The sequence below is a fragment of the Myxocyprinus asiaticus genome, chromosome 16 (assembly GCF_019703515.2).
Source record: "Myxocyprinus asiaticus isolate MX2 ecotype Aquarium Trade chromosome 16, UBuf_Myxa_2, whole genome shotgun sequence".
NCBI lineage: Eukaryota > Metazoa > Chordata > Actinopteri > Cypriniformes > Catostomidae > Myxocyprinus > Myxocyprinus asiaticus.
In genome coordinates this window covers 26,741,430-26,769,164 of record NC_059359.1, presented here as the reverse complement: position 1 = coordinate 26,769,164, position 27,735 = coordinate 26,741,430, and the positions used below count along the sequence as shown (strand labels likewise).

Sequence of the window (27,735 nt, the reverse complement as noted above, 5' to 3'; positions counted from 1 at the left end):
AGAGTGAAAGGACGCGCTTCCTGCCTCCTCGTCCACGTGACGCGTGACCTTCCCAACGAGCTTACGTCATCCCTCTCATGAAAGTGCGTCACAGAGATGTACAGAAGCGAACATTTGTAGTTAAAAAGTATATAAGTATTGTTTTTCACCCAATTTGGAATGCTTTTTAAGTCCTTGTGGTCGCGTAGTGATTTGCCTCAATCCAGGCGGCGGAGGATGAATCCCAGTTGCCTCTGCGTCTGAGACCATCAACCCATGCATCTTATCACGTGGCTTGTTGAGCGCATTGCCATGGAGACATAGCGCATGTGGAGGCTTCATGTCATCCACCGCGGCATCTGCGCTCAACTCACCATGTGCCCCACCGAGAACGAACCACATTATAGCGACCACGAGCAGGTTACCCCATGTGACTCTACCCTCCCTAGCAACCGGGCCAATTTGGTTCCTTAGGAGACCTGACTGGAGTCACTCAGCACGCCCTGGGATTCGAACTAGTGAACTCCAGGGGTGGTAGCCAGCGTCTTTTACCACTGTGCTACTCAGGCCCCCTTTAAGTATTGTTTTGTTTCTAAAAATAATCAATCGTTTGGGTTCAGAAGAACTTTATTTGTCGACTGTAGTTGTGTGGATTATTTTGATGCACCCTTAATATGCATTTTGGACCGTTAAAAAATGGAGTACATTCACTTGCATTGTTTAGAGGAGGAGGCCTGAAATGAAATCCTAAAAATCTTAAATTCTGTTTTGATGAAGAAAAACTCAGATATATCTTGGATAGCCTGAGGGTGAGCAAATTAACAGCAAATTTTCATTTTTAGGTGAACTATACCTTTAAGAAGTTCCAATCAACTGGAGATGTTACAAATCGGCCTGGAAGAGGACGTGTCTATATTGTCTCAATGCATAGTGAGGATGATGTTCGAGTGGCCAAAAGTTCTCCAAGGATTACAGCTGGATAACTGCAGAAATTAGTTGTATCTTGGGGTCAGAAAGTCTCCAAAATTCAATCAGATGCCACCTACATCACAACAAGTTGTTTGGGGGGGCTTTCAATAACAAAAGCCTCTGCTCTCATCCAACAACAAACTCAAGCATCTTCAGTTTGCCACACACTACTGGAACGTCAAATAGGACCGGGTTATATGGTCAGATAAAACAAAAATAGAGCTTTTTTGGCAGTAAACACCAGAGATGGGTTTGGCGCACACAGAGAGGTAGCCACAGACCTTATTCACAGCAGCGCCATCTTTGATTTATGACGGGAATGCCAACAAGGGATAGATGTTGCTGTGAGGGATAGATGTACAGTCTCTTCAATGGTCTGTACTGCAGTTTAAAGTGTTTTTGGATTGTTCTGCGGACAAAACATTGAAAAAACTTCTTTCCAAGAACATTCAGTAGACAAAAAACTACAGACAACATGAGTTGTGGAAAATCAGATGGGATCTAGGAGCTTTTTACAGCTTTGTACCGTGCGTGCAATTGAAGAGATGGTAAGTCTATCCTTCACATCCTTGTTGTCATTCCCATTAATAATCCAAAATGCGTGAATTAGTTCTATATGGAATATTGCATCATGCCCACAGTTAAATATGGTGGTGGATTTTTAACGTTGTGGGGATGTTTTTATGCCAGAGGTCCTGGACATCTTGTTTGGATATATGGCATCATGTATCAAATACCAACTGATAAAAAAAATCAAAACCTGACTGCCTCTGCCAGAAAGCTTAAAATGGGCCGTGGTTGGATCTTTCAGCAGGACAATGATCATAACACGCATCACAATAAACACAAAAATGGTTCACTGACCACAAAATCAAGGTTCTGCCATGGCCATCCCAGTCCCCTGACCTGAACCCCATAGAAAACCTGTGGGGTGAACTGAAAAGGTGAGTCCACCAGCATGTCCCTGGGAATCTGAAGGATCTGGAGAAATTCTGTATGGAGGAATGGTCTCTGATCCCTTGCCAAGTGTTCTCCAACCTCATTAGTCATTATAGGAGAAGACTCAGAGCTTTTATCTTGGCAAAGGGAGGTTGCAAAAGTATTGAATAAAAGGGTGCCAATAATTGTGCCACAAATATATTTGACATATATATATTTATAAAACTTGTGTTGTGTTTGCAATTGTTTGATATCCATTACAGGATAGATTTTTGTGAATATTTTGAATGAAAGATCAAAAAGATAAAGATGTATTTTTCACAGCCTTCTTTGATCATATTTACCAAGGGTGCCAATATTTTTGGCCACAACTGTATGTTAACATCAGTTAATAAAATAGCTAAAATGAACTAATGACAAACAATATTTTAACAGCATTTTGAAATCTTGGTTAATGTAAATTTCAAACATACTAATACATTTTAACATGAAAAGTGGTATATGCTAATTTTAGCATTATGAACTAATAATGACCAATAATGTATAGTAATAATTAAACAGATTAATACTGTAAAAATTGTTCATTGTCAGTTCATGAACCCTAATTCATTAACAAATGTTAACGTAAAGAACCTAATTGTAGTGTTAAAACAAATAATTCTGTATTCTAAGCCTACTTTTTCACATGAACTTTCAAATGACAAAACTGACAGCATGACAAATCTTTAAACACACCACTATTAGCTTCTCTCAATCCTAAACAAACACACACACTTACTTGAGTTCATTCTCTAGTGCTGTAACTCTGGACTGCAGCACCTCCTTCTGTTCCAGCTGCTCCTCCATGTCTCTGACGGCTTTTCTCCTCAATCCATCCAGCCGCTCTGCCTCCGCCTCTCCCTCATCCACCTGCCTTTTCAGAGCCTTCACACGCAGAGCCAGCTGCAGAAAAAATATACACAACACAGTAATACTTCACAGAGCTCTAACCCAACTACAGCTGAAGTCAGAAGTTTACATACACCCAAGCCAAATACATTTAAACTCAGTTTTTCACAATTCCTGACATTTAATCGTAGAAAACGTTCCCTATCTTAAGTCAGTTAGGATCACTACTTTATTTTAAGAATGTGAAATGTCAGAATAATAGTAGAGAGAATGATTTATTTCAGCTTTTATTTCTTTCATCACATTCCCAGTGGGTCACATGTTTACATACACTTTGTTAGTATTTGGTAGCATTGCCTTTAAATTGTTTAACTTAGGTCAAACGTTTTGGGTAGCCTTCCACAAGCTTCTCACAATAAATTGCTGGAATGTTGGCCCATTCCTCCAGACAGAACTGGTGTAACTGAGTCAGGTTTGTAGGCCTCCTTGCTCGCACATGCTTTTTCAGTTCTGCCCACAAAATTTATATCGGACTGATGTCAGGGCTTTGTGATGGTCACTCCAATACCTTGACTTTGTTGTCCTTAAGCCATTTTGCCACAACTTTGAAGGTATGCTTGGAGTTATTGTCTATTTGGAAGACCCATTTGCGACCAAGCTTTAACTTCCTGGCTGATGTCTTGAGATGTTGCTTCAATATATCCTCATAATTTTCCTTTCTCATGATGCCATCTATTTTGTGAAGTGCACCAGTCCCTCCTGCAGCAAAGCACCCCCACAATATGATGGTGCCACCCCCATGCTTCACGGTTGGGATGGTGTTCTTCGGCTTGCAAGCCTCACCCTTTTTCCTTCAAACATAACGATGGTCATTATGGCCAAACAGTTCAATTATTCTTTCATCAGACCAGAGGACATTTCTCCAAAAAGTAAGATCCTTGTCCCCATGTGCACTTGCAAACTGTAGTCTGGCTTTTTTATGGCAGTTTTGGAGCAGTGGCTTCTTCCTTGCTGAGCAGTCTTTCAGTTTATGTCGATATAGGACTAGTTTTACTGTGGATATAGATACTTGTCTACCCGTTTCCTCCAGCATCTTCACAAGGTCCTTTGCTGTTGTTCTGGGATTGATCTGCACTTTTCGCACCAAATTACGTTCATCTCTAGGAGACCGAATGCATCTCCTTCCTGAGCAGTATGATGGCTGTGTGGTCCCATGGTGTTTATACTTGTGTACTTTTGTTTGTACAGATGAACGTGGTACCTTCAGGCATTTGGAAAATGCTCCCAAGGATGAACCAGACTTGTGGAGGGCCACAATTTTTTTTTCTGAGGTCTTGGCTGATTGTCCCATGATGTCAAGCAAAGAGGCACTGAGTTTGAAGGTAGGTCTTAAAATACATCCACAGGTACACCTCCAATTAGCCTATCAGAAGCTAATTGGCTAATTGCCTAAAGGCTTGACATCATTTTCTGGAATTTTCCAAGCTGCTTAAAGGCACAGTTAACTTAGTAAACTTCTGACCCTCTAGAATTGTGATATAATCAATTAAAAGTAAACCAATCTGTCTGTAAACAACTGCTGGAAAAACTACTCGTGTCATGCACAAAGCAGATGTCCTAAACAACTTGCCAATACTATAGTTTGCTAATATGAAATCTGTGGAGTGGTTAAAAATGAGTTTTAATGACTTCAACCTAAGTGTAAACTTCTGACTTCAACTGTACATAGACCTTTGCATGCAGAACAATACACTAGTGTTGACGAAGCTACTTCGTAACTATTTGAAGAAACTTAAGGTGGCAATATCCTTTTATATACACTACCATTCAAAAGTTTGGGGTCACTTGACTGAAATGTTTCTCATGATCTTAAAAACCTTTTGATTTGAAGGTGTACGCTTAAATGTTTGAAATTAGTTTTGTAGACAAAAATATAATTGTGCCAACATATTAATTTATTTTATTACAAAAATACAATTTTGTTTAAAACAAAAAAGTTTTTGAAATGGATGACTTGGACCGAATAATAAAGAAAAGCAGATAATAAGTGCCCAGTATTGATGGGAACTCCTTCAATACTGTTTAAAAAGCATCCCAGGGTAATACCTCAAGAAGCTGGTTGAGAAAACGTCAAGAGTACATTTCTGAAAGCTCTATGCAAAGGGTGGCTACTTGGAAGATGCTAAAATATAAAATATTTTTGATTTATTTTGGATTTGTTTAGTCACAACACAATTCCTATAGTTCCATTTCTATTAGGGCTGCAACTAACGATTATTTTGAGAATCGATTAATCTCTGATTATTTCTTCGATGAATTGATTAATCAGATAAAAATAATTTGTATTTCCTGTATTTTAGTAAAATATGATTAAAAAAAAAAAAAATGATAACGGGCATAAGGATTTGGTTCGATTTACATTACTGAATTAATAATTCTATACTCTCACAAAACTTTGAACAAAGCCTGAATCATGAAAAGTTTGAATGTATTATTATTAGTATTATTGTTACTTCAGTACTTTCAGTTCCTTTCATTACTTGTAAAACTTTGTAGAACAAAAAGTACTGTTCATTAAAGAATAAAATGATCCATCAGGATGGAGTGGGACAAAAAAAAATCAGCCCAGCAGAGGGCAATGGTGACACCAGAATAGAAATATTAATAATTCTGCCCAGCTAAAAAATTCATAGTTATGTTAGATACATATGTTTGTACACTGTCACTGATTAAATACATTTTAAGTATTTTAAATTAATATTGACATTTTTTATATAATATTGTCGCTGATTTCATTTTTCTAAACTATTCTTTTCAAAAATATGTGTATGTTTATACAGTAAAATAATGTTTTCCATGGTATAAATTTACTGGTGAAATCATTACATTTACATTACATTTGGCATTATCAGGAGGACTGATAATGACCCTTAGCACTATAATACATTATATTCAGCATTATATACAGTTTAATACAGTACAGTCATCTGTAAACACAGTGCAGATTCACTCTTACACTGAAAAGTCTCATCCCTCAATATTTTACATGCGTTCACATGATGTGAAACAATCTAAAACAATGAAAGCTGCACAACTGATTAAATTGAAACTGAACGCAGAGTATGTTATTGCACGAGTTTAATCAAAGTGATTGCGCTCCCCTTCTCCATTGCGATCGGTTTGATTGACATGGATGTGCGTGCTTGCTTGCTCATTAGAGTTCAACGGAGACTCGCATGTGGTAAAACAAACAGATTGCGAAATACGCATCTGATTTTGAATTCATAACAATGTGACATTAAAAACAGCGTTGCATCATTTTGTCATGCTACACCTCTATTTGTTGGAAAAGTAGCTTGTTAGTCGAAGAGCTGCAGTATTTTGAAGCTGAACTAGGGTCATAATACTGAAATATTGTAGATACCTGTAAGTTAGTAACGTCGGTACTTGTAGTTCCATATACAAAACCTTTCCCGTGTTCATTAGGAATTGACAAGAGATACACTCTTTATGTGTAATGTGTGCATTTGTCACCTGGTCTCTCTGTTCTGTATGCTGCTGTCTCTCCTCATCCAGGGTGATGTTCAGCTCCTTTAGTTTCCTCTCCAGGCGTCGCTGAGAAGACAGAACTGAGTTCTTCTCTCTGCAAAAACACAAGGATGTGCTAGCACCTAAGGAGTTTCCAAACTTTCAAAGATTCTTCAGGTGATGTTGTTACCTGTTTTCTAATGTGTTTTAATAACATTTTGCATACCGGTATACAACTCTTAGAATTGTTTAGTGTTTTGTACAAATCATATCATGGTTGAAACAGATTCTGTGAGGATGCAATTCTTGTGTTTCAGAAGAATTATATATAGTTTTTACTTTAATAAACAAAGCTTAGGTATAAAACCAACTTTGAATCCAGTATGTGTGGGGTGAGCGAAGAAAAGTGTTCAAAGGTATCACTGAAAAATTTCTTAATTCTCTCCCAATATAAAAATTTAAAAAATGATCAAATCTAACAAAGTAGAACTTCTAATTTTTGTGTTCACTTAAAATGCACTGCAGTGTCTGTAGTCTGTTTCTTTGAGCAATGTATTGTGTTTTCAATTATCTAAGAGTGCTTTTCAAACCTTCCTGCTGTGCACTGCGAGTAATGTCACTGTTTGTGCCATTTCACAGAACATGGTAGCAGATCCTTTGTTTTACCTTTCCTCTGTGCGCAATCGCTCCTCAAATTCTTGGATTTTGCTCTCCAGCTGAGACACACCAGTAGAGGAACGTGACTGGCCCTCCATCTCAGATATACGGGATTTATACTCCTTTATCTGAAAAAAATGCAAATAAGAGAGAGAAGATTATATAAAATCACATGGACTATCTGAATGAATGCAATGTGCAGTTTAATAAACAGAGAAACTATCACTCTTTTTACCACAGAAATTCAAAGATAATACAGCATATCAAAGATAAGACCACCAAGCTGTTCAGTGGTCATGCAGTGTACCTGTCTCTCCAGAGCATTTTTGTCCAGCTCCAGGTCTTGTTTGGAGGATCTCTCTTGCATGAGCTCTGTACGCAGCTGTTCAATCTACAGAAAGAGCTGAATTATCATCTTTAATTCAAGGTATTTAGCACACACTATTATCCAGAGTGACATTCAAAATATGCTTTAAACAAGATACTTACACAGCGCAATTTCTACACAATTAAATATTTTAGAGCTTAGCAACTAGAAAAAAATTATATCTACTACAGAAATTTCCATTTCTTTTTTAAAGATTGAATTAATATCACAGGCCTAGATAGAACAATTAAAAATGTCCTAATATTTCCAGGTTTTTCATGAACGTGCAACCCTGCATTTTGACAGCTGAATCTGCAATTGAAAAGTGATTTATCCATTATATGATAAGCGGTATATTGCTGTATGTGTGGAGAGAACAGAGTACGTATACCTGATCTCTGCTCCTGCTGATTCTTTCTGTGAGCATCTCTGAACTGCTCTTCTCCTCATCCAATTCAAGCTCCAGATGCTTGATTTTGTCCTGCAGATGGAGACGTATGTAACATACAATGAGGTCAAAGAGAGCATTAACCCCTTGCATCACAATCTACCAATATTCTTGACACCAGATCTGGGTTTGTTTGTTTGTTTGCTTTCTTGTTAATGATTTAACACCATGCCAGCTTCAGTGGCTATTTTCATGGTGAAAAACAAGTTAAAATACAATAAAAGTTACTGTGATTAAAAAGCTATATACGGTTAAGATCTATTTTTGCTAAAAACTCAAACAGATTCAGGCCTGACTTTATTAAAAGTGTCTACCGAAATCTTACAACTCCAGGTCCAAAACTACACTGACCTTGTCCCAACATTGAGCTGAAATTTTGCGTTTGCGTTTAATAAAGACATGAAAGCATACAATTTGTGTTTTTTAACCCTTGTGTTGTGTTAGTTTGTGCTTACACATTTTGTGTTCCCTACATATATCATCCGAAGAAATTGCATTATATCTTTTTGTTAACTACTTTTTTTTAGTAATTATGACATGTTATTATTTACTTCTTTTTTGAACATATCTATATATATACATACATATATATATATATATATATATATATATATATATATATATATATATATATATATATATATATATACACACACACACATTCACACACACACACACACGCATATAAACATTTATTAATAGAAGGATTCATTGAACTGAGCTTATACCGGGCTAGTGGGGGCACTACCTGCTGAAAATTTTTTAATAATAATTATGTAATAAAATTAATGACCATTTGCTTGATCTAAACAAAATAGATGTCATTTTAAAGCTTAGTATCTGGACTTTGCGATGCATATAGCTGATCTTACCTATTCTTAAATAATGCTTTTTAATTTGCTGACAAATTAGAACGGTTTTGTTCTCATAATTGGCAAATTTGTTATCACAACAATTGTATTTAGAGCTGGTAAAACATAAAAAAAAAAGATGAGATGAGCCATGCATTACATATTGTTGGAAAGTCTCAATTAGTAAAATGTAATGAGCGAATTGTTTTCACTCAGAGGCCAAACTGCAGTGAGTATTAGTGTATGAAATTCCCACTTACACACATAAATAATAAACAAGAGTGTCTTCCACGTTTTTACTTTTTACTTCCTGAAACATTCATATAACATAGATAATGACATATCGTAACTTACAGCAGACTATTCGGATTCAAACGAGCCCAAACACAACATGATAGAAAATCTTGAAGACTAGAAGTAGATCTTGAAATATTCCTCAAAGAGTATACATGGAAAGACGATGCACAAAAGAGCGCTGTGTGTTGTGTGTATGTGCGTGTGCACATTTGTGTGTGCACACATCCACATATGTGCTCATCTAAAGAATTAAGATGCTCCTGAACTCTTAATATTTCTGTATTTTGTAGTCTAATCCATTAATTTCCGATGGCCGGTCACTTTAGACTGTGAACACCACAGGTGTAACAAAGTGAAATAAAACCAATAAAATTTAATGAAAATTATCTAAAAAAAAAAATTTGTGTGTTTTGTTTAGATGACCTGTGTGAACAAAGTCATGGGATTTCATTCCAACTGGATGAAATAAACTACAGTTTTCAGAAAAAAAAAAAAAAAAAGTAGTAGATCGGTCAGTTTTGACCGGTACACAATATAAGGGTTAAGCAGAGCAGACTGTTTTTGTCTTTTTGTGACCAAGCTGAAGATCAGATCATATTTTATGAAAAATGTATACAGAAATCCAAGCAAATCCATATGCACATGCTTTTTCCTGCAACTGTATATCCATATTTTAACATAAAAATATAATACATTAGATGATAAGATGGAACACACACCTCCATGCTGCGGATGTCTCGTGAGCGGTCATTTTGTGTGGTGCGGTGTGCCTCCATTTCACCCTCCAGATGTTTGAGGCGGTTGATGAGGAGCTCTTTATCTAATATAGCATTGTCTCGCTCCTCAAAACATGAGAACAGCTCCTTCTTTTGACGAGCCATCTAAAAACATTCACACAAAAAAAATTGTGTGACCACAAACTGCCAATTTGCTTGGCTAAATTCAAACAAAAATATGAACATTAATACTTGTATTAATACTCAAAAACTATGAATCTTTGTATGAAGCATGTTGTCACCTCCTCCTGCAGGGAGTGGATGGTGCTTTGAGCTCTCTCCAGCTCACTGAGCTTCTCTTTAGTGTCCTTCTGAGAGTCCTGCTGCTCTTTCCTCCACTTTTCTCTCTGCTCATCCAGCTGAGCCTGCAGGAGCCGCAACTCCTCACGGGACGCTGCAGACAAGCGCTCCATCTGAAAGAGAGAAAGAGAGGGATAGAGAGAAGAAGGGACATAAGAATGAACAAACAGAAAAAGAGATTGAGAATATGAGGAGGAGGAAAGAAATTATTATTATTTTTTTACCTTTTTATTAGGAAATAATAGACTCAAACTTGCGTCTGCAATATGAGCATCACTGCTCAATGCATCACTACATGTCTCAGGGTTCCCACACTTTTTGACCAATGAACTTTAATGATCTTTCCAGTTGTTTGTTGGATAAGGATTTTTTAAATATTCTAAATTCAATAATGAATCATTCAGACCAATCTGTGGACCAGTTTGACTCAGTTTGAAAAAAAAAAAAAAAAAAAATCTGACAATTAATTAATTGTCAAAAAAATAATTGCGATAATAATTATTAATTGTCTTACAAATTGCAATACTTCTTAATGAGTATGAGTGATTAATTTATCTTAAGGAGTCCTTTATTCAGATTTAACTTGGAATCATATAATAAAATAGGGATATATGATTTCCTTTAAACTTTAAAAACTTGTGAAATATTGCATAGGGTTAGAATGACAAGAAAATTATGTTTAAAATATAAAATCAAATTTCAAATACTTATAATATGCCAGCCTGAATAGATTAGATTATATACTATTATATTATGCAATAGTAAAAGATTTTTGTCCTAAATTCTTCACTTTTACACATTAATGTTCTCTGATTAAACCCATGAGCCCTTTTTCAAGTGAAGGAAGACTTTTGAGATGAGTGTATTTGAAAATATCTTTCTTCGTTCAAAGAACATTTGCGATTATGCAAAAGTTAAATGAATGTGAAATCCTCGCTTATATTTTCATGGGAGTTTGTCGCAGACGCAGTACATCACAGTGCTTCAGAAGTGGTTAATCTTCACACGCTCTTCAGGAGCTGCTCTGAGTGCGGTCAGCTGTACGGAGTTTATTTGGAGTGCCCACGTAATGCAATAACACCGGAAAATGACACACAAAGCATGCCGTTCGTGGCATTTCTAGATTCACTTCATTTATTTGGATAGCAAAATGTAATTGGAATTTGAAGTGCAAAATAATTGGGGTTATCTTAAATAATCACAATCAGACAATTATTTCATGATGGCGACAGTCATTTTGCAAGCAAGTTTTACTCTCCACAAGAGCAATATTTTAGCCTAGAATTTAGAAATTCCCTGGTAATTTCAGGTTTCCACAAGCCTGGACACCTTTATATCTGTTGTTTCTTGTCACACTTGTGTCTGGCCATCATGAGCACACACACCTCTTTATTGAGTTTGTCTAGTGCTCTATCTTGCTGTCTTCTCTGGTCATTGAGCTGTGTGTTCTCCTTGCGGAGAGCGTCTCTGTCTCTCTCTCTCTCTTCAAGATTACGAGCCAGTTCGTCCCTCTCTAGGCCCAATCTGGAGCTCTCATGCCTGGACTCATCCAGCTGCTGCCTCAGTCTCCTTGTCTCCTCCTGCTGCTCCTGCTCGGCCTCAACACTCTGAGACATGCGCTCTTGCAGCTGAGTCTACACAGACAGAGAGTCAGACAAAGAGAGTACAGTAAGCAAATAAACCGCAGAATGGGTAATATGTTAATGTATGCCATTAACTGCCAACAACAGATTTTTGTAGTGTGCAAGAGAGAGAAAAGGAGGAGTACCATCACATAACTATGGCTATATTCATAGAGTCAGTGTTTGGGATTGACAGTCGTGACTCTCAAATTGTCCTGTTCATATAACAGCTTACAAGGGCAGCTCGAAAACTGTCTGAATGAATGTGTAACCAAAATCATGCCGATATTCCATTCTCACAAAAACATTGTACAATCAGTATGATTGCAGTAACACCTGCAATCATACTGAGAGTGACAAAAATTCATATCCATGATGGTTACTTCCATAACACTGTACAGACTTTTATAAGTGGACTTTTGAATTTGAATTGACTTTATTGAATACATCCAATTTAAGTGTGAGTTCATGCCATCTTTATTGATTGAGAGCGGCTCCAAACGCTTTTTTTTTTATTTTCAACTGATGACAGAGTATTTGGGTTGCATCCAGACCACAAAATTTAAGCAAGCAGCTCTGGTAGAAGGAAAAAAAAAAAAAAAAAAAAAAAAAAAAAAAAGAGCTGCAAATTGTGTGTGAATGTAACTGCATTTAGTGCTCTAAAACAGGACTGACAACAATATTTTGCTGTTGTGTGAAATTAGCCCATGTTAAGTCTGTGTCTTTACCTCCAGGCGTGTAATTCGCTCCTTCATACGCTTGTTAGTTTCCTCGAGTTCCTTGCACTCATGTGTCAGAGTGTTTGCTTGGGTTTGAAAATAGCCAAGTTTGTCTTTCTCAGCCTGCAGCTCTTCTTCAGCTGAGAGCAGCTGACTGCGCAGTCGCTCCACCTCCTCTCGCGTGTCGTTCAACTCCCCACGCAGGGCCTCCACTAATGAGGGTTCAGCTAGCTGTCGGGGATTTACAAGAATACATTTGACACAGTATTTAATGTATAAATAAATAGAAGATTTCATTTCAAGCATAAACACATACCTGTTTGGCCCTCTCATGCACTTTTGTCAGCTCTTCTTTATCTTTTCGTGATTGGTCCTTCAACCTGTCAATCTCATATTTCTGCTCTGCTTCAAGCTCCTGTTTGCTCTTCTTTAATAAGACAATTTCCATTGTCTTCTTGTCATGTTCTATTTTTAATTTATCAAGCTCTGCTTGAGCCTTCTGTAGGTCAGCACGACAATGCTCAAGTTCCTATGAAAAGCCATTGGTACCAGTCATTGGTAGGATAATTTTGAAAAAAGTATTTTAGAATTCTATGATAGTATCAAGACAAACATTTAATGTGTTTGTGTGTGTGTGTATGTGTACCTGGCTGATTGTTTTTGTCTGTTTGTGATCTGGTATCTTATGTTTCATGGTGTTCACTTTCTCCTGCAGCTCTTTAAGCTCCTCCTCAAACTCCTCTTTCTCCAGACGAGCCTGCAGTAACCTAATACACACGCATACACAAGAAATTCTCATGATGAGAGAGAATTCTACAGTAAAGCTTAGATTTGCTTATGATGTTAATCTTCATGGGCCAACTATTGATTGAGTGTCAAGATCCAACATTATCTGATGAAAAATTTGAAGACTAATGTTCATTATGTGTACTTGATCTGTAAGATTAGAGCTCTCAATTGATGGCAGTGTCTAGCTGTTATATGTAAGGCAGTCAAAGATGGAGAAATTAGCTGTGGTGTTTGATGTATGGAAAATACACTCTTATGTTTGCTACTCTGCGATTTCTGTAGATCTCATGTAACACAGGGCAACGCTCATCACAATAATCAAATTTCCGTGATAAAGCAGGCATTACGATATTCTGTGAAGTTTTGTTATGCTAAAAATCACGTTCTTATGACTTTAGAAAGGATTTAAAGTTTTAAAATTACATTTAATTATTTGACATACATTTAAAAAAAAAAATTCAAATCATTTGTTTAAAATGATATCATATATAATCATATGGACACAACAAATCACACCTACAGTACAATTACTAATGTGAGGTATAATCACATCTCTACAAAACTACAATTTCCTCTCAGCTATTCTGAGAGTGTCTCTCACTCTGCTTTAGGTTGAACCAGCTGTCCTCTGCACTGACAAAATGCATACAATGAAAAAAGGAGAGACACATGCATTAACAGAAGACGCGTTATGATAGACATACAACAGAGCACAAGTGTAATGTAAACCTTGAAAGCAAAGCTAACGAGTAGTATATATTTAATCATTGTAAGCGTGACTCACTCTTGTTTGGTGTTGCGTAGCTCTTCTCTGCTGGACTGGAACTGCTCTCTCCAGTGGTTTCCCTCGTCATTGCTCTCCTCCAATTGCTGCTGAAGAGACCTTACTGTGGAGTTCACACGGTGACGCTCCGCTTCTATAGTTGCCTGAGACTAAGGCACAGAGAGAGAAAATGGTCGCTGTACATACCTGTAACATGCTTACTACATCAAGTACTTCAAGCTTTAAAATTACTCCCTATAATACACAGTTGGTAATAGGTGGCACTTTTAATGAACATTGTACCACAGAGAGTCAGGACCTCGGTTTAACATCCCATTCGAAAGACAGTGCCTTTATATAGTATAGCGTCCCCGTTGGGTTGAGCACCTGCTTGCCTCACTAATACCTATTCCATTTATTATGGACTATAAACCAACAATTGGTCCCAAAACAAACTCCTATGGGTTGCTAAATCAGCAACCCTGTTACCCATTCTCCAACAGTTTATTTTTTTTATTTTGATCATTTTATTTTGCTGTTCATTTAATGCTTATTGCTAGAAATCAAATGAAAATCACACAAACTACAGTTTTAAACTATTGAGCTTGACAATGAACATTTTCTGAAGTTTAAGCACGTCCTTTCACTGATCATTTGCTGAAAAACAAATGACTATATATATATTTTTTTAAGAGTTTCAGACTCTATTTTGTACCCTGTTTTTTGAAAAGTGCCAAGTTCCATTTTGGCTCCCCTTCAATTCCCTATACATGTTGCAGGACCCTTAGTATTGGGTGTTTACCTGTGAAACCTGCTCCATGCTCGCTCGTAATCGCTCCATGTCTTGGCTGTACTGCTCTCTGAGAGTCTCAATCTCTTTGTCATGTGTGGACACCTCCTCTTTCAGTGCTCCCTTCAGAGCAGTTAGTTCTCTCTCTCTCTGCCTCAGAGAGTCCTCCTGCTTTTGACGGAGCCCTGCTGCCTCAGCCAACTCAGCTCTAAGAGCCATCAACTCCTGGACACACATACAACATCAGACCTTTTGTTAATAACTTTCAAGCTTACAGAATTGCAAAAATAATGATTGTTTTCAAAAAGGTTTCCCTAATACTCTTCCCATCTTTCATTGGTTGGACAAACAGATAGTTCCATATTAGAAACAAGATCAACTTGTGGAAACTGCAAATTACAAATGTTTAATTCGATGACTGCATGCAACATCTGACAGAGAATCATGTGCAATGCATGTTGGTGCTCACCATGTGCATTGTGTCGGCCTGAGCCCTATTGTGTGTCTCTCTCCTCAGCTCATCCTGTAGTTCTGCCAGCTGATCCTCCAGTTCTCTCACATAAGACTCTGCGCTCTCTCTGTCCATTCGCAACTGAGTTAGCCTGAGAGAGAAATATAGAACACTTACACAGTACTGAGCACCTGTAAAGTCTACTTCATGGTATACTGTTTCTTTTTATTCTCAGTGCAATAAAACTGCAGGGTAGGGTTACACCAGCTGTGCGTAAGGTCTCACTTAAATCGGGACGTAAAGTTCACACTAAGGGCTTAGTAACTACTAGTTAGTTTGTAACTAAGTCAGTGCTTAATTAAGCTGCACCACCTGTTCTTAAGGAAAGACTTAGCTAGCAGGTCGTAAACTCTCTGTAAAGTAATGCGTAGTCGCATAATATGACGTTTACAGTATTGATCCAATAAGCAGCCTTCAAATTGAACACAGAAGTGTTAAAAAGCCATGCATTTCAGTTTTATTTTGTTACTGTTAATGTTCAAATCTTGTTTGCTCACATAACTGTCAGCTATAATAAATGACATTCACATTGAAATACGAAACGTAAAAAATAAAATAAATACTAATACAACATGCTGGAAATATTTAAATGTATTTAAATATACAGGTGCATCTCAATAAATTAGAATGTTGTGGAAAAGTTCATTTATTTCAGTAATTCAACTCAAATTGTGAAACTCGTGTATTAAATAAATTCAATGCACACAGACTGAAGTAGTTTAAGTCTTTGGTTCTTTTAATTGTGATGATTTTGGCTCACATTTAACAAAAACCCACCAATTCACTATCTCAAAAAATTAGAATATGGTGACATGCCAGTCAGCTAATCAACTCAAAACACCTGCAAAGGTTTCCTGAGCCTTCAAAATGGTCTCTCAGTTTGGTTCACTAGGCTACACAATCATGGGGAAGACTGCTGATCTGACAGTTGTCCAGAAGACAATCATTGACACCCTTCACAAGGAGGGTAAGCCACAAACATTCATTGCCAAAGAAGCTGGCTGTTCACAGAGTGCTGTATCCAAGCATGTTAACAGAAAGTTGAGTGGAAGGAAAAAGTGTGGAAGAAAAAGATGCACAACCAACCGAGAGAACCGCAGCCTTATGATTGTCAAGCAAAATCGATTCAAGAATTTGGGTGAACTTCACAAGGAATGGCCTGAGGCTGGGGTCAAGGCATCAAGAGCCACCACACACAGACATGTCAAGGAATTTGGCTACAGTTGTCGTATTCCTCTTGTCAAGCCACTCCTGAACCACAGACAACGTCAGAGGCGTCTTACCTGGGCTAAGGAGAAGAAGAACTGGACTGTTGCCCAGTGTTCCAAAGTCCTCTTTTCAGATGAGAGCAAGTTTTGTATTTCATTTGGAAACCAAGGTCCTAGAGTCTGGAGGAAGGGTGGAGAAGCTCATAGCCCAAGTTGCTTGAAGTCCAGTGTTAAGTTTCCACAGTCTGTGATGATTTGGGGTGCAATGTCATCTGCTGGTGTTGGTCCATTGTGTTTTTTGAAAACCAAAGTCACTGCACCTGTTTACCAAGAAATTTTGGAGCACTTCAGGCTTCCTTCTGCTGACCAGCTTTTTAAAGATGCTGATTTCATTTTCCAGCAGGATTTGGCACCTGCCCACACGGCCAAAAGCACCAAAAGTTGGTTAAATGACCATGGTGTTGGTGTGCTTGACTGGCCAGCAAACTCATCAGACCTGAACCCCATAGAGAATCTATGGGGTATTGTCAAGAGGAAAATGAGAAACAAGAGACCAAAAAATGCAGATGAGCTGAAGGCCACTGTCAAAGAAACCTGGGCTTCCATACCACCTCAGCAGTGCCACAAACTGATCACCTCCATGCCACGCCGAATTGAGGCAGTAATTAAAGCAAAAGGAGCCCCTACCAAGTATTGAGTACATATACAGTAAATGAACATACTTTCCAGAAGGCCAACAATTCACTAAAAATGTTTTTTTTTATTGGTCTTATGATGTATTCTAATTTTTTGAGATAGTGAATTGGTGGGTTTTTGTTAAATGTGAGCCAAAATCATCTCAATTAAAAGAACCAAAGACTTAAACTACTTCAGTCTGTATGCATTGAATTTATTTAATACACGAGTTTCACAATTTGAGTTGAATTACTGAAATAAATGAACTTTTCCACGACATTCTAATTTATTGAGATGCACCTGTATATAAGAGCACTGTTAGATTGGTTTCATGCTGAAGAGCCTCTAAGAAGTTGTTGTTTTGTTTTTTTATTTAGTTTATACGTAGGTTACATCCTATCCAAGTTTAATGGTGCAATGCTCAAATATTTAGCAATGCGTAAATTGTGACTTAGTGCTCATTTACGCCACAACTAGGTTACAAGTTGCAACGTATGTATAGCCGGTGCAACCGGCCCCTGGTGAGCAAATGTCAATTTTGGTAAGCACATGGCAGTGAAGAAAGCAGTAATTGAGTCTGTCTTACTCTGAATGTATTTGGTGAAGCTCTGTGTTCTTCCTTCCCAGCTGTTCCTGCAGCTGTATATTTTCATCCAGAGATTTCTCAAGCTCCTCTTTCAAGGAGTCATCAGATCTGCTCACCTGAGATCCCTAGTGGAAAAAGGTAATTTAAAGCCCAATCAACAGAGTCATAAAGTAATCCAGACAATCAAACTTCTGCTATTTTGAAAACTGTATCTTAATAGTAAACTGACATCAAGTGTTTCACTGTTTTGCATAGTCTGTCAGTGGCTAAAACAACCATGAACTCCATGTGTGCAAAAAACTGTTTTTCATGTAAACAAGGCTATGCTTTAATTACCCCAAAACACTATAATTCAAGTCCACCTCTATGATAGTATCAAGGTGAAAGAGTAGTCATTAGTGGTTTTCTACCCCTATTGAAACATAATAGGCTTAAGGGATTTATTCCTGTTTAAAGATTACAATTCCAAGTAGAAAAGATAGAGAGAAATAAAAATTACTACAGTCCTTTGCTTTTAGACTAAACAAGGAAACATTATTTTTAAAGGAAAACATTGACTCACAGTAAATGTAATTTTTAGCCAATCAGAAAACAAGCCAATCTGAAAAGCTCTTTGCCTGTGCATAATTTTGCACATTCTGGTTTACTAACATGACTTTGGAGGGCAGGTTTTTGGAGAGAGGGCTTGTGGCAAAATGTTAGCAAAATGGCTGAAATCGCTTTGTAAAAAAAATAAAAAAATAAAACATTGTAATAATAATATTATACTATCATGACATAATTACTATTATTCTGTACCTTAAAAATATGAATATTGTTGTCAACATACAGCACAGTACACAGGATTAAAAGTTGCCACCAAAAACTTTTAACAGCAATAAGAGTAAAACTTAAAGCTTTGTTTGACTTGCTGTGCCAGTTTTAAAATTTTCATAATTATCTTGAGGCAGGGTGTTCAGAAACTCATCCATGTTGTTAATTAAAAAGTTATAGATTGTTCCTGGAAGCAGATCCCAGACCCATCCATAAGGCATACAGCTACTGTCTCTATCTCTGGTTATTGTACTAAGGCTAAATGGCCCACTGCTTGCAAGTGACAGAAAAAATCTTGCACCTCATGCTAATGTCAACATATAGTTTAAAGGGATAGTTCATCCAAAAATGAAAATTCATCATTTACTCACCCTCATTCCATCCCAGATGTGAATGACTTTCTTTCTTCTACTGAACACAAACAAAAAAATTTTGAAGAATATTTCAGCTCTGTAGGTCCTTACAATGCAGTATAAGTGAATAGGTATCAACATTTTTAAGCTACAAAAAGCACATAAAGACAGCATAAAAGTAATCCATAAGACTCCATTGGTTAAATCCATATCTTCAGAAGTGATATGATAGGTGTGGGTGAGAAACAGATCAATATTTAAGACCTTTTTTACTATATATTATTCTCCCTGCCCAGCAGGTGGCGATATGTACGATGAATACGAATCACCAAAAACTAAAGAAGAAGAATGTGAAGGTAAAAGTGGAGAATATAGTAACAAAGTACTCAAATATTGATCTGTTTCTCACCCACACTTGACACATCGCTTTAGAAGATACGGATTTGACCACTGAAGTCGTATAGATTACTTTTATGCTGCCTTAATGTGCTTTTGGAGCTTCAAAATTTTGGTACTCATTTACTTGCATTGTATGGACCTAGAGCGGAGATATTCTTCTAAAAATCTCCGTTAAGGTCATACTTATCTGGAATGGCATGAGGGCGAGTAAATGATCTGAAGAAGTGTAGATTGATGTGAAAAAAATTAATAATTTAAAAGCATTTTAACATGAGGCTGCAACAAAACAAAATGTGAAAAAAAAAAATGAAGGGGTCTGAATAATTTCTGAATGCACTGTAATAGCTAACGATGGAGGAAATATATACAGGTGAAGTTAGAAGTTTACATACACTTAGGTTGAAGTCATTAAAACTAATTTTTTAACCATTCCACAGATGTCATATTAGCAAACTATAGTTTTGGCAAGTCATTTAGGACATCTACTTTGCGCATGACATAAGTAAGTTTTCCAACAATTGTTTACAGACAGACTGTTTCACTTTTAATTGACTATATCACAATTCCAGTGGGTCAGAAGTTTACATACACTAAGTTAACTGTGCCTTTAAGCAGCTTGGAAAATTCCAGAAAATTCTGTCAATCCTTTAGGCAACTAGCCAATTTGCTTCTGATAGGCTGATTGGCTAATTGGAGTTAATTGGAGGTGTACCTGTGGATGTATTTTAAGGCCTACCTTCAAACTCAGTGCCTCTTTGCTTGACATCATGGGAAAATAAAAAAAAGCTTCAGAAAAAAAATTGTGGCCCCCAACAAGTCTGGTTCATCCTTGGGAGCAATTTCCAAATGCCTGAAGGAACCATGTTCATCTGTGCAAACAACAGTACGCAAGTATAAACACCATGGGACCACGCAGCTATCATACCGCTCAGGAAGGAGACGCATTCTGTCACCTAGAGATGAACGTAGTTTGGTGCGAAAAGTGCAAATCAATCCCAGAACAACAGCAAAGGAACCTTGTGAAGATGCTGGAGGAAACGTGTAGACAAGTATCTATATCCACAGTAAAACTAGTCCTATATTGACATAAACTGAAAGGCTGCTCAGCAAGGAAGAAGCCACTGCTCCAAAACCGCCATACTACAAAAAAGCCAGACTACAGTTTGCAAGTGCACATAGGGACAAAGATCTTACGTTCTGGAGAAATGTCCTCTGGTCTGATGAAACAAAAATTGAACTGTTTGGCCATAATGACCATCGTTATGTTTGGAGGAAAAAGGGTGAGACTTGCAAGACAAAGAACACCATCCCAACCGTGAAGCATGGGGGTGACAGTATCATGTTGTGGGGATGCTTTGCTGCAGGAGGGACTGGTGCACTTCACAAAATAGGTGGGATCATGAGGAAGGAAAATTATGAGGATATATTGAAGCAACATCTCAAGACATCAACCAGGAAGTTAAAGCTCGGTCACAAATGGGTCTTCCAAATAGACAATGACCCCAAGCATACCTCCAAATTTGTGGCAAAATGACTTAAGGACAACAAAGTCAAGGTATTGGAGTGACCATCACAAAGCCCTGACCTCAATCCAACAGAAAATTTGTGGGCAGAACTGAAAAAGCGTGTGTGAGCAAGGAGGCCTACAAACCTGACTCAGTTACACCAGTTCTGTCTGGAGGAATGGGCCAAAATTCCAGCAACTTATTGTGAGAAACTTGTGGAAGGCTACCCAAAACATTTGTCCCAAGTTAAACTATTTAAAGGCAATGCTACCAAATACTAACAAAGTGTATGTAAACTTCTGACCCACTGGGAATGTGCTGAAATTAATAATTATCTTTACTATTATTCTGACATTTCACATTCTTAAAATAGTGATCCTAACTAACCTAAGACAGGGAATTTTTTTTTTATTTTATTTTTTTTTATGATTAAATGTCAGGAATTGGGAAAACTGAGTTTATATGTATTGGCAAAGGTGTATGTACATTTCTGACTTCAAATGTACCATCCTCCATCACTCTTAAATTGGGCTCAGCTGTTGTAGGTGAGACTGGATCTGTTGCCAATTCATTACAGCACAGCAAGAGTTGCCAACACCTAAAAAGCCATTAATGTAATGCTAATTTCAGTGATACCCAAAAATTGTGCCAACTGAGCATACCTCCATAGCCAGACAGAGTTTTCTTTTAAATCACTATAGTAAATCATCTCTCATTTTTAATGTGTTCATGACAGCTTTTTAAAATTACAGATTTATTTACAGCGGGGTTTAGTACACCTGAATTGCCCAAGATTATATACATTATTTCTTACATCATGTCTACACAAAACTCACATCAAGTTTACAGCTGATTGGTCCTTGTTAGTGAATATTCTAAGTGACATGCTGCTTCTGCGCTTTTAGTATAGACAGACTCAAGCAATTGCAATGCCTCATTGGTCTCTTCCAGTGTAGACATTATGTAAACATTGGCACCTGTATAGAACACAGTGTCTTTTTTTGTTTCCCCTTTGCATAATCATAAAGTGTCACTGACTATAGTTCAGTTCACCTGAAAATGTTTAGGGAGCTGTGACTCAACCTGATGAGCTGATGAGGTGTTTTGGTACATAACTGGGTGAGAGTTATACTATATGTGGAAGCAGGTAACCAAAAATAGATGTGAGAAATCAGGTTTAAATTTAGGGTTACATGATGTGAAGTTATTGTACATGATGTGACGTGAATTACAAGCTTAGTTCCATGGTTGCATGTTGACATGTTGCAAGCCTCTTCAGTGCTGGGAAAATCTGAGAGAGTAATACCAATGTCTTCTTGAAGTATGATGTTAAATAGCATGCACTGTACCTTCAGTCCTTGAATATTGTCACAGATTATTCGAACCCTGCGCTTAATGACAGCATCTCCCTCTGTACTCCTGACATATGAGAAAAAGTATCATCAATATTACAAAGTTTAGCCTCTTTATTGGCTTGTGCTTAAATATTTAATATCATCTGTCATTAAACATCAATGTTTAGATCGAAATATATGCCAATAATCATGCCCACTTGACAGATAAACAAAAGTCTTACTACTCCCTAGATTCAGTTTCAACATTTTTGTCAAAGAATATTGCAAATTTTCCATTTTCAAAGTGTTTTGTAAATTTTAAGTTAAAGGGATAGTTCACTCAAAAATAAAAATTCTGTCATCTTTTACTCACCCTTATGTTGGTCCAATCCTGCATGACCTTCTTTCTTCCATGGAATACAGAAAGAGATGTTAAGTGACCATTCACTTTTAATGTATGGGAGAAAAAATGCAATGAAAGTGAATGGTATCTCAAACTAACATACAGTCTAACATCTCTTTTTGTGTTCCACAGAGGAAAGAAAGTCATATACATTTTTGGGTGAAATTTATTTGTGTGTGTATGTATGCCTCACTAGCTATCATTAAAGTGAATTTTATACATCAGTATTATATTGGTCATATGCCACCCTGCTCTCTAGATATTGTATTGGTAGCAGCCTTTTTCTTAAAAGAAAAAAGAACAGAAAATAGTTTTTTTTTTATTTTTGGCCTTGTTGCCATTTATTGGTAGGGACAGTGAGATAAGACTTAAATGCTTAAGCACCACCAAACAACATGGTATCTTACAGTCATAAGGACAATGGTGAATGAATAAGCAATCTTAAAGCAGAACTGCATCACTCTTAATTAGCTATTATTCCGAAAATAATCCTTCATATGGATATGCATTATCTGTTATATTGGTTTACCCCTGTCGTAGAACATCATAGATTATCTGCTGTATTTGATCCTCTGCAGAGAACTCTGACCCTGAACTTTTGCCCTGGTCCATCAAAAGGTCAGGGGTTACCTAAAAGCAGAAGATGATAACAAGCAAAGTTCATTAAACTTCAAGCACAACCCACAGAGAAGAGTAAAACTTACAAATAACATTTCATAATCTGGAGGAGAGAGTTACAACTGATCCCTCTGAATAGTATACACCTTGTCAGCTGACACCAGCATGCTAAATCAAGCCAAATGACATTCAATGCAGGAGAGAACAGCATATTGGGTTGAGGATTTGCCTTACTGTAACCTACTCCAATTTCACCTAATGCACATACAGTAGTAGATCTTTTCCAAAAGCTAGTGAGCTGCCTAACTAGACAGCATTTTAAGCCATCATGGCACACAAAGCCTGTTACAAAAGGTAGGCAGCGTAATTATTTATGGAAATAAAACAAACAATAAATTGACTTCTAAAATCACATTTTGAAGTGACAAATTAATGTGTTTTTGAATTGTTTATAATATATAATAATCAAATAATTGTCTTTATTTGGGGTCTTTTTCAGCCAATATTAATATATGTGATTAATTGCTATTTATTTTATTAATTAATCAGCATATGATGTAATTAACTTGATTAAAGAGGCAAGATAAATGATTCCTTGTCAAATTAGAATGATTAGTTTTACTGGCAGTACATTTGATCTGTGATCAGATTTTCTAAAGCTATGGCCAGCTGTGCAGTCCACCTTTAACTCACTAGGTTTGGGAATAGAGTAATAGTGTATGGAGGACCGAATGTGACAATATAAATATATATATATATATATATATATATATATATCACACACACATACTGTATATTTGCAAATAAAAATTTTTTTTTTTTTTTTTACTTAGAAATAAAGAAACAAATGTTTAAATCAGATATAAATGAGTATTTATACATTTATTTCCTTATTTATACATACATACACACACGTTTTTATTTCTATATTTATTTAAACATTTGTTTATTTCTACATTTATTAATTTCCACATTAATGTATTTCTATATTTTTTTGTCTACATGGTAATGAGGGGGCATGTTTTCTACTTCAGGCATAGCAATCAAGCTCATAGTGCTCCAGAGTGAAGTTTGGAGGCCACATCTTTTGGTTGAGTCACATAGGTTAAATAATGAATGAACGATCTCTATTGAATGAATGACTTAGAGGTTGCAGAGGCTGTACTAGAAAAAAATCTTTGCCACTTTTTTTTTTACCAAGTTGTAAAGTTTCTGTCAAGGTCTATCTTTAGCCTTCATTTTTGTTTTCATTTCATAAGTACTTGGGCAACATCCAGGGGTGTAGCATCCATTATAATGGCATGTACATGACAGAGGATATATGATAGATTTTGTGTGTGTGTGTGTGTGTGTGTGTGTGTGTGTAAAATATGGAAATAAATAAATGTGGAAATAAAAAAAAATTTGCATAAATTTTTTTTATAAATACACGTGGAAATAAAAAAATACAATATAGCATAAGGAAATAAATGTATAAATATTAATTTATGTCTGATTTAAACATTTATTTATTTCTAAGTACACTTTTTTTTTTTAAATATTTTTGCAAATATGTTTATTTTTATTTTTTTATATTGTCACATTCTGTCCTCCATAATAGTGAACACTATCTTACTCAGGCTGACTATTAAGTCAAATCATGGGCACTTTTGAAATGCAGAACTAGCTGAAAGCAGAGAAATTCAAAACAGAAAATGTTTCTATAAGAACAGACCTTGATGATAATGGCAATGATAAACATTTGAACATAATAGTATTTTGATTTGACGTAAGAATCAGGTGGTATAGAGGTCAAAGGATTAGTCAACACAGCAAATCTCAATAAAACACTGATTATTTTACTCATCACTCACTTGTGACTCAACTGATGAGGGCACAGATGAAGTGACAGCTTTAACCTTGGCAACAGAAGTTGAGCCCTGCCCCAAGCAGCTGTAGGCAGAGGCAGGTGTGGAAGAGAGAGATGAGGAGTATGTGTTTTGAACAGATGAAAGTGATGGTGAGACAGACGCAGGTCTGTCTCCTGCATTCAGGCCAGGATAGTGCCCCCTAGCGGAGGCCCCTGTGTTACTTGACTGTACAGCAGAGCTCCCATCAAACCTATCGACGAGTCTGTGAACAGGAGTGTGTCGTCTGGAGCTGGGAGCTGATTGGCTGTGTGTGTGCTCGCCTTGTGGAGATATTTCGACAGATTCCGATGAGGTGTAGTGACTGCTTCCATTTCTCCCTCTTCCAAGAGATCCATTCAGCCCTGCCTGGTAGGAACCACCCCACTGATTTCTCTCCATCCTTCCTCTTGGTCGCTCCGCTCCCACTCCGACACCTCCATCCAGCTTGCCATAGCTACCAGACTGTCCATCTCCAAGCGGACGACTGAGTTGGTCAGTGAAGTCATCGCTGCTGCTGTCTCTCTCCAAAAGGGAGCCATGAGAATGAGCTCTACGAAGGGGGCTGTTATCTCCAGACGAGAAATACGGACCCTGGATTACCCCATCCTCTCTCCTCCTTAGACAGGCAAATAGAAACATAGGTATATAGATTTAAAAGCTAAACTTTTAAGATTTAAAACTTTTTCAATGTTAAAATATTTTCTATCAGCTTATTATTAGAGGCAACGATAAGCAAGTAAGCCATTTGTAGGTTGATTTCCTCAAACACTGTAAACATTGTCTCTTATGGTGCTATAAAAATGGCTTGGTTTGTTTTGAGAGACCCGTTCAGCCCGTTGGCTTGAGTTTAGGGTGGGACTATCTTAAGCGATAATTTTGTCATTTTTAAAATATATCTATAGTGTTAGGCCTGCAAAAAAAAAAGAGCCTAAAAATTACCTGGGCAGGCTGTTGTACGCAGGTGGTTGTGTTCTCAGCTGTACTCCATATGAGTCTCCTTTCTCGCCCTCCTTCAGTACAACATATGGCTGTCCCCCGATGCCCTGTACCCTCACTGCTACTCCATAGCGAGAAGAGGTCTTTTTGGAGCCTTCTTTCCGAGACTGCCCACTCACTCCCCCACCAGTGTCATGCAGGTCATTTATAAAGCGAATCTGAACGCCATAGTCCACTGGGGTCTTCCTACCTGAGACAGGAGCAGACATACTGGAGACGAGAGGGAATAAGAAGAAAGAGCAGAAGAGTAGGAAGTGAGAGACAAGCATGAAGACAAAACTTATGTCATGTGCCTCTTGTGTGTTCAGTGTGATTAGTCGTTGACCTCAGTCTCAAACAGATAAAAGACTCCTTCGTTAAATAGCTGGGTAGCTATTTAATGTTTTCCAACAATACATTGCTAGCTTTCACTCACTAGCCCATCAAAAAAAAAAAAAAAAAAAAAAAAAAAACCATCCCTGAATTTCTTTTATGGCCCTGACAGAACCAACAACACAGTGTCTATAATGGAAAAGGCTGACAAGGAGACAGACCAGGCAAGATTAAATGACAGATACTACTCCACGTTGCCCGTCACCTCTGACACTTGGCACAGAAGACCCAATGGCCTTCATTATTCATTAACCTGAGTCATAACAATGTAGAACACAGACATATGCACTAAAGTTTTAGACCTTACAGCCAAAAATGCACAAGCACTACACTGAATACAGGCTGTTCAGCACTAGAGATGGGCATTTTGTCTATTCTGCATAATTCCTCGACATATAGTATAAATCAGCCAAGCACTTGATGGGGTATGTTTTCACTATTTAATTGTTGGTCTATGTACAACAGTGTTTCTTAACTGGTGAGTTGCGATAGCAGGGAAAGAACAATGCCAGGGTTCTTCATCCATTTAAATGTTTTTTGAGGTCCAAGTGAAATTTTGGGCCGCCAAGGCAAATTTAATGATACTCATCTTGTAGTCGGTGCTTTATACGCACTAAAAAGGCTTCTCATCTGTAAACGCGGTACGATTGAAGCCTTGTTTTCATGCGAGTGTGCAGGCCATCACAGAACCACTCAAATGATTTTTCTCTACTCTAACGTACTGTATCTCATGAGTGCATGCATGTCAACCGGGCTTTCCTTAATATAGCGGTGCAGACCACAACACAGATGTGACCCATTTTAATTCTTGTGAGAATTTTGTAGTTTAAGGCACTATGGAGGAAGTCAAACCTCTCAAACAGCTAGACAGGCCTAACATTATAAACAGCACCGACAAGGAAGAGAGATAACAATTAGCCAAAATAAAGGTTTTTCAAATAACACATGATCACCCTTCTAAAATTAATCACAATTTAAAAAAAAAAAATATTTAAAAAAAATTTGTATTTTGACAAAAGTGTTATAGTTAATCTATTAGGTAGACTCTATTGAACAGAATTTTTATAACAACTGTGGCAGTTGTAGTTAAATTTTCTAAATGCAGTTAGGCTTTTTTCATAAATAATATACAAATATATATATTTTTAGAAAAACTAATTATATTGACCTAACTACAGTAATGAGAAGTCATCCATGGTCTTACCTGTGCTTATACAGTATGGCATTACAGTGTAAATATGAGGGCAAGTACATGAAAGGCTTTAAAGTCTGGACTTATGGACAAATTATGGAAACATTTTTGATCATGTGTAATATATGTTCTGTTTGAATGATGTTTGATATAAGAAAATTAACAGGATATTAAATTTAATAGGTCATATATATAAATA

General features: G+C 37.1%; 1 protein-coding gene across 1 annotated transcript in view; it reads right to left on the bottom strand.

The window, feature by feature from the left end:
• LOC127453832 (cingulin-like) overlaps positions 1–27,735 on the bottom strand; it is a 50,426-nt gene that overhangs the window by 2,915 nt on the left and 19,776 nt on the right. The window contains exons 2-20 of the mRNA XM_051720545.1: positions 25,916–26,182; positions 24,941–25,592; positions 22,999–23,099; positions 22,082–22,151; positions 17,663–17,787; positions 15,152–15,284; positions 14,695–14,907; positions 13,914–14,062; positions 12,987–13,107; positions 12,657–12,869; positions 12,350–12,571; positions 11,385–11,633; positions 9,942–10,112; positions 9,643–9,804; positions 7,719–7,808; positions 7,268–7,351; positions 6,970–7,088; positions 6,310–6,418; positions 2,666–2,829 (exon numbers count right to left, since the gene is read on the bottom strand). Coding sequence (XP_051576505.1) covers positions 2,666–2,829; positions 6,310–6,418; positions 6,970–7,088; positions 7,268–7,351; positions 7,719–7,808; positions 9,643–9,804; positions 9,942–10,112; positions 11,385–11,633; positions 12,350–12,571; positions 12,657–12,869; positions 12,987–13,107; positions 13,914–14,062; positions 14,695–14,907; positions 15,152–15,284; positions 17,663–17,787; positions 22,082–22,151; positions 22,999–23,099; positions 24,941–25,592; positions 25,916–26,181 — 3,413 coding nt within the window. The 5' untranslated portion in view covers position 26,182. The remainder of the gene's footprint in view (positions 1–2,665; positions 2,830–6,309; positions 6,419–6,969; positions 7,089–7,267; positions 7,352–7,718; positions 7,809–9,642; positions 9,805–9,941; positions 10,113–11,384; positions 11,634–12,349; positions 12,572–12,656; positions 12,870–12,986; positions 13,108–13,913; positions 14,063–14,694; positions 14,908–15,151; positions 15,285–17,662; positions 17,788–22,081; positions 22,152–22,998; positions 23,100–24,940; positions 25,593–25,915; positions 26,183–27,735) is intronic.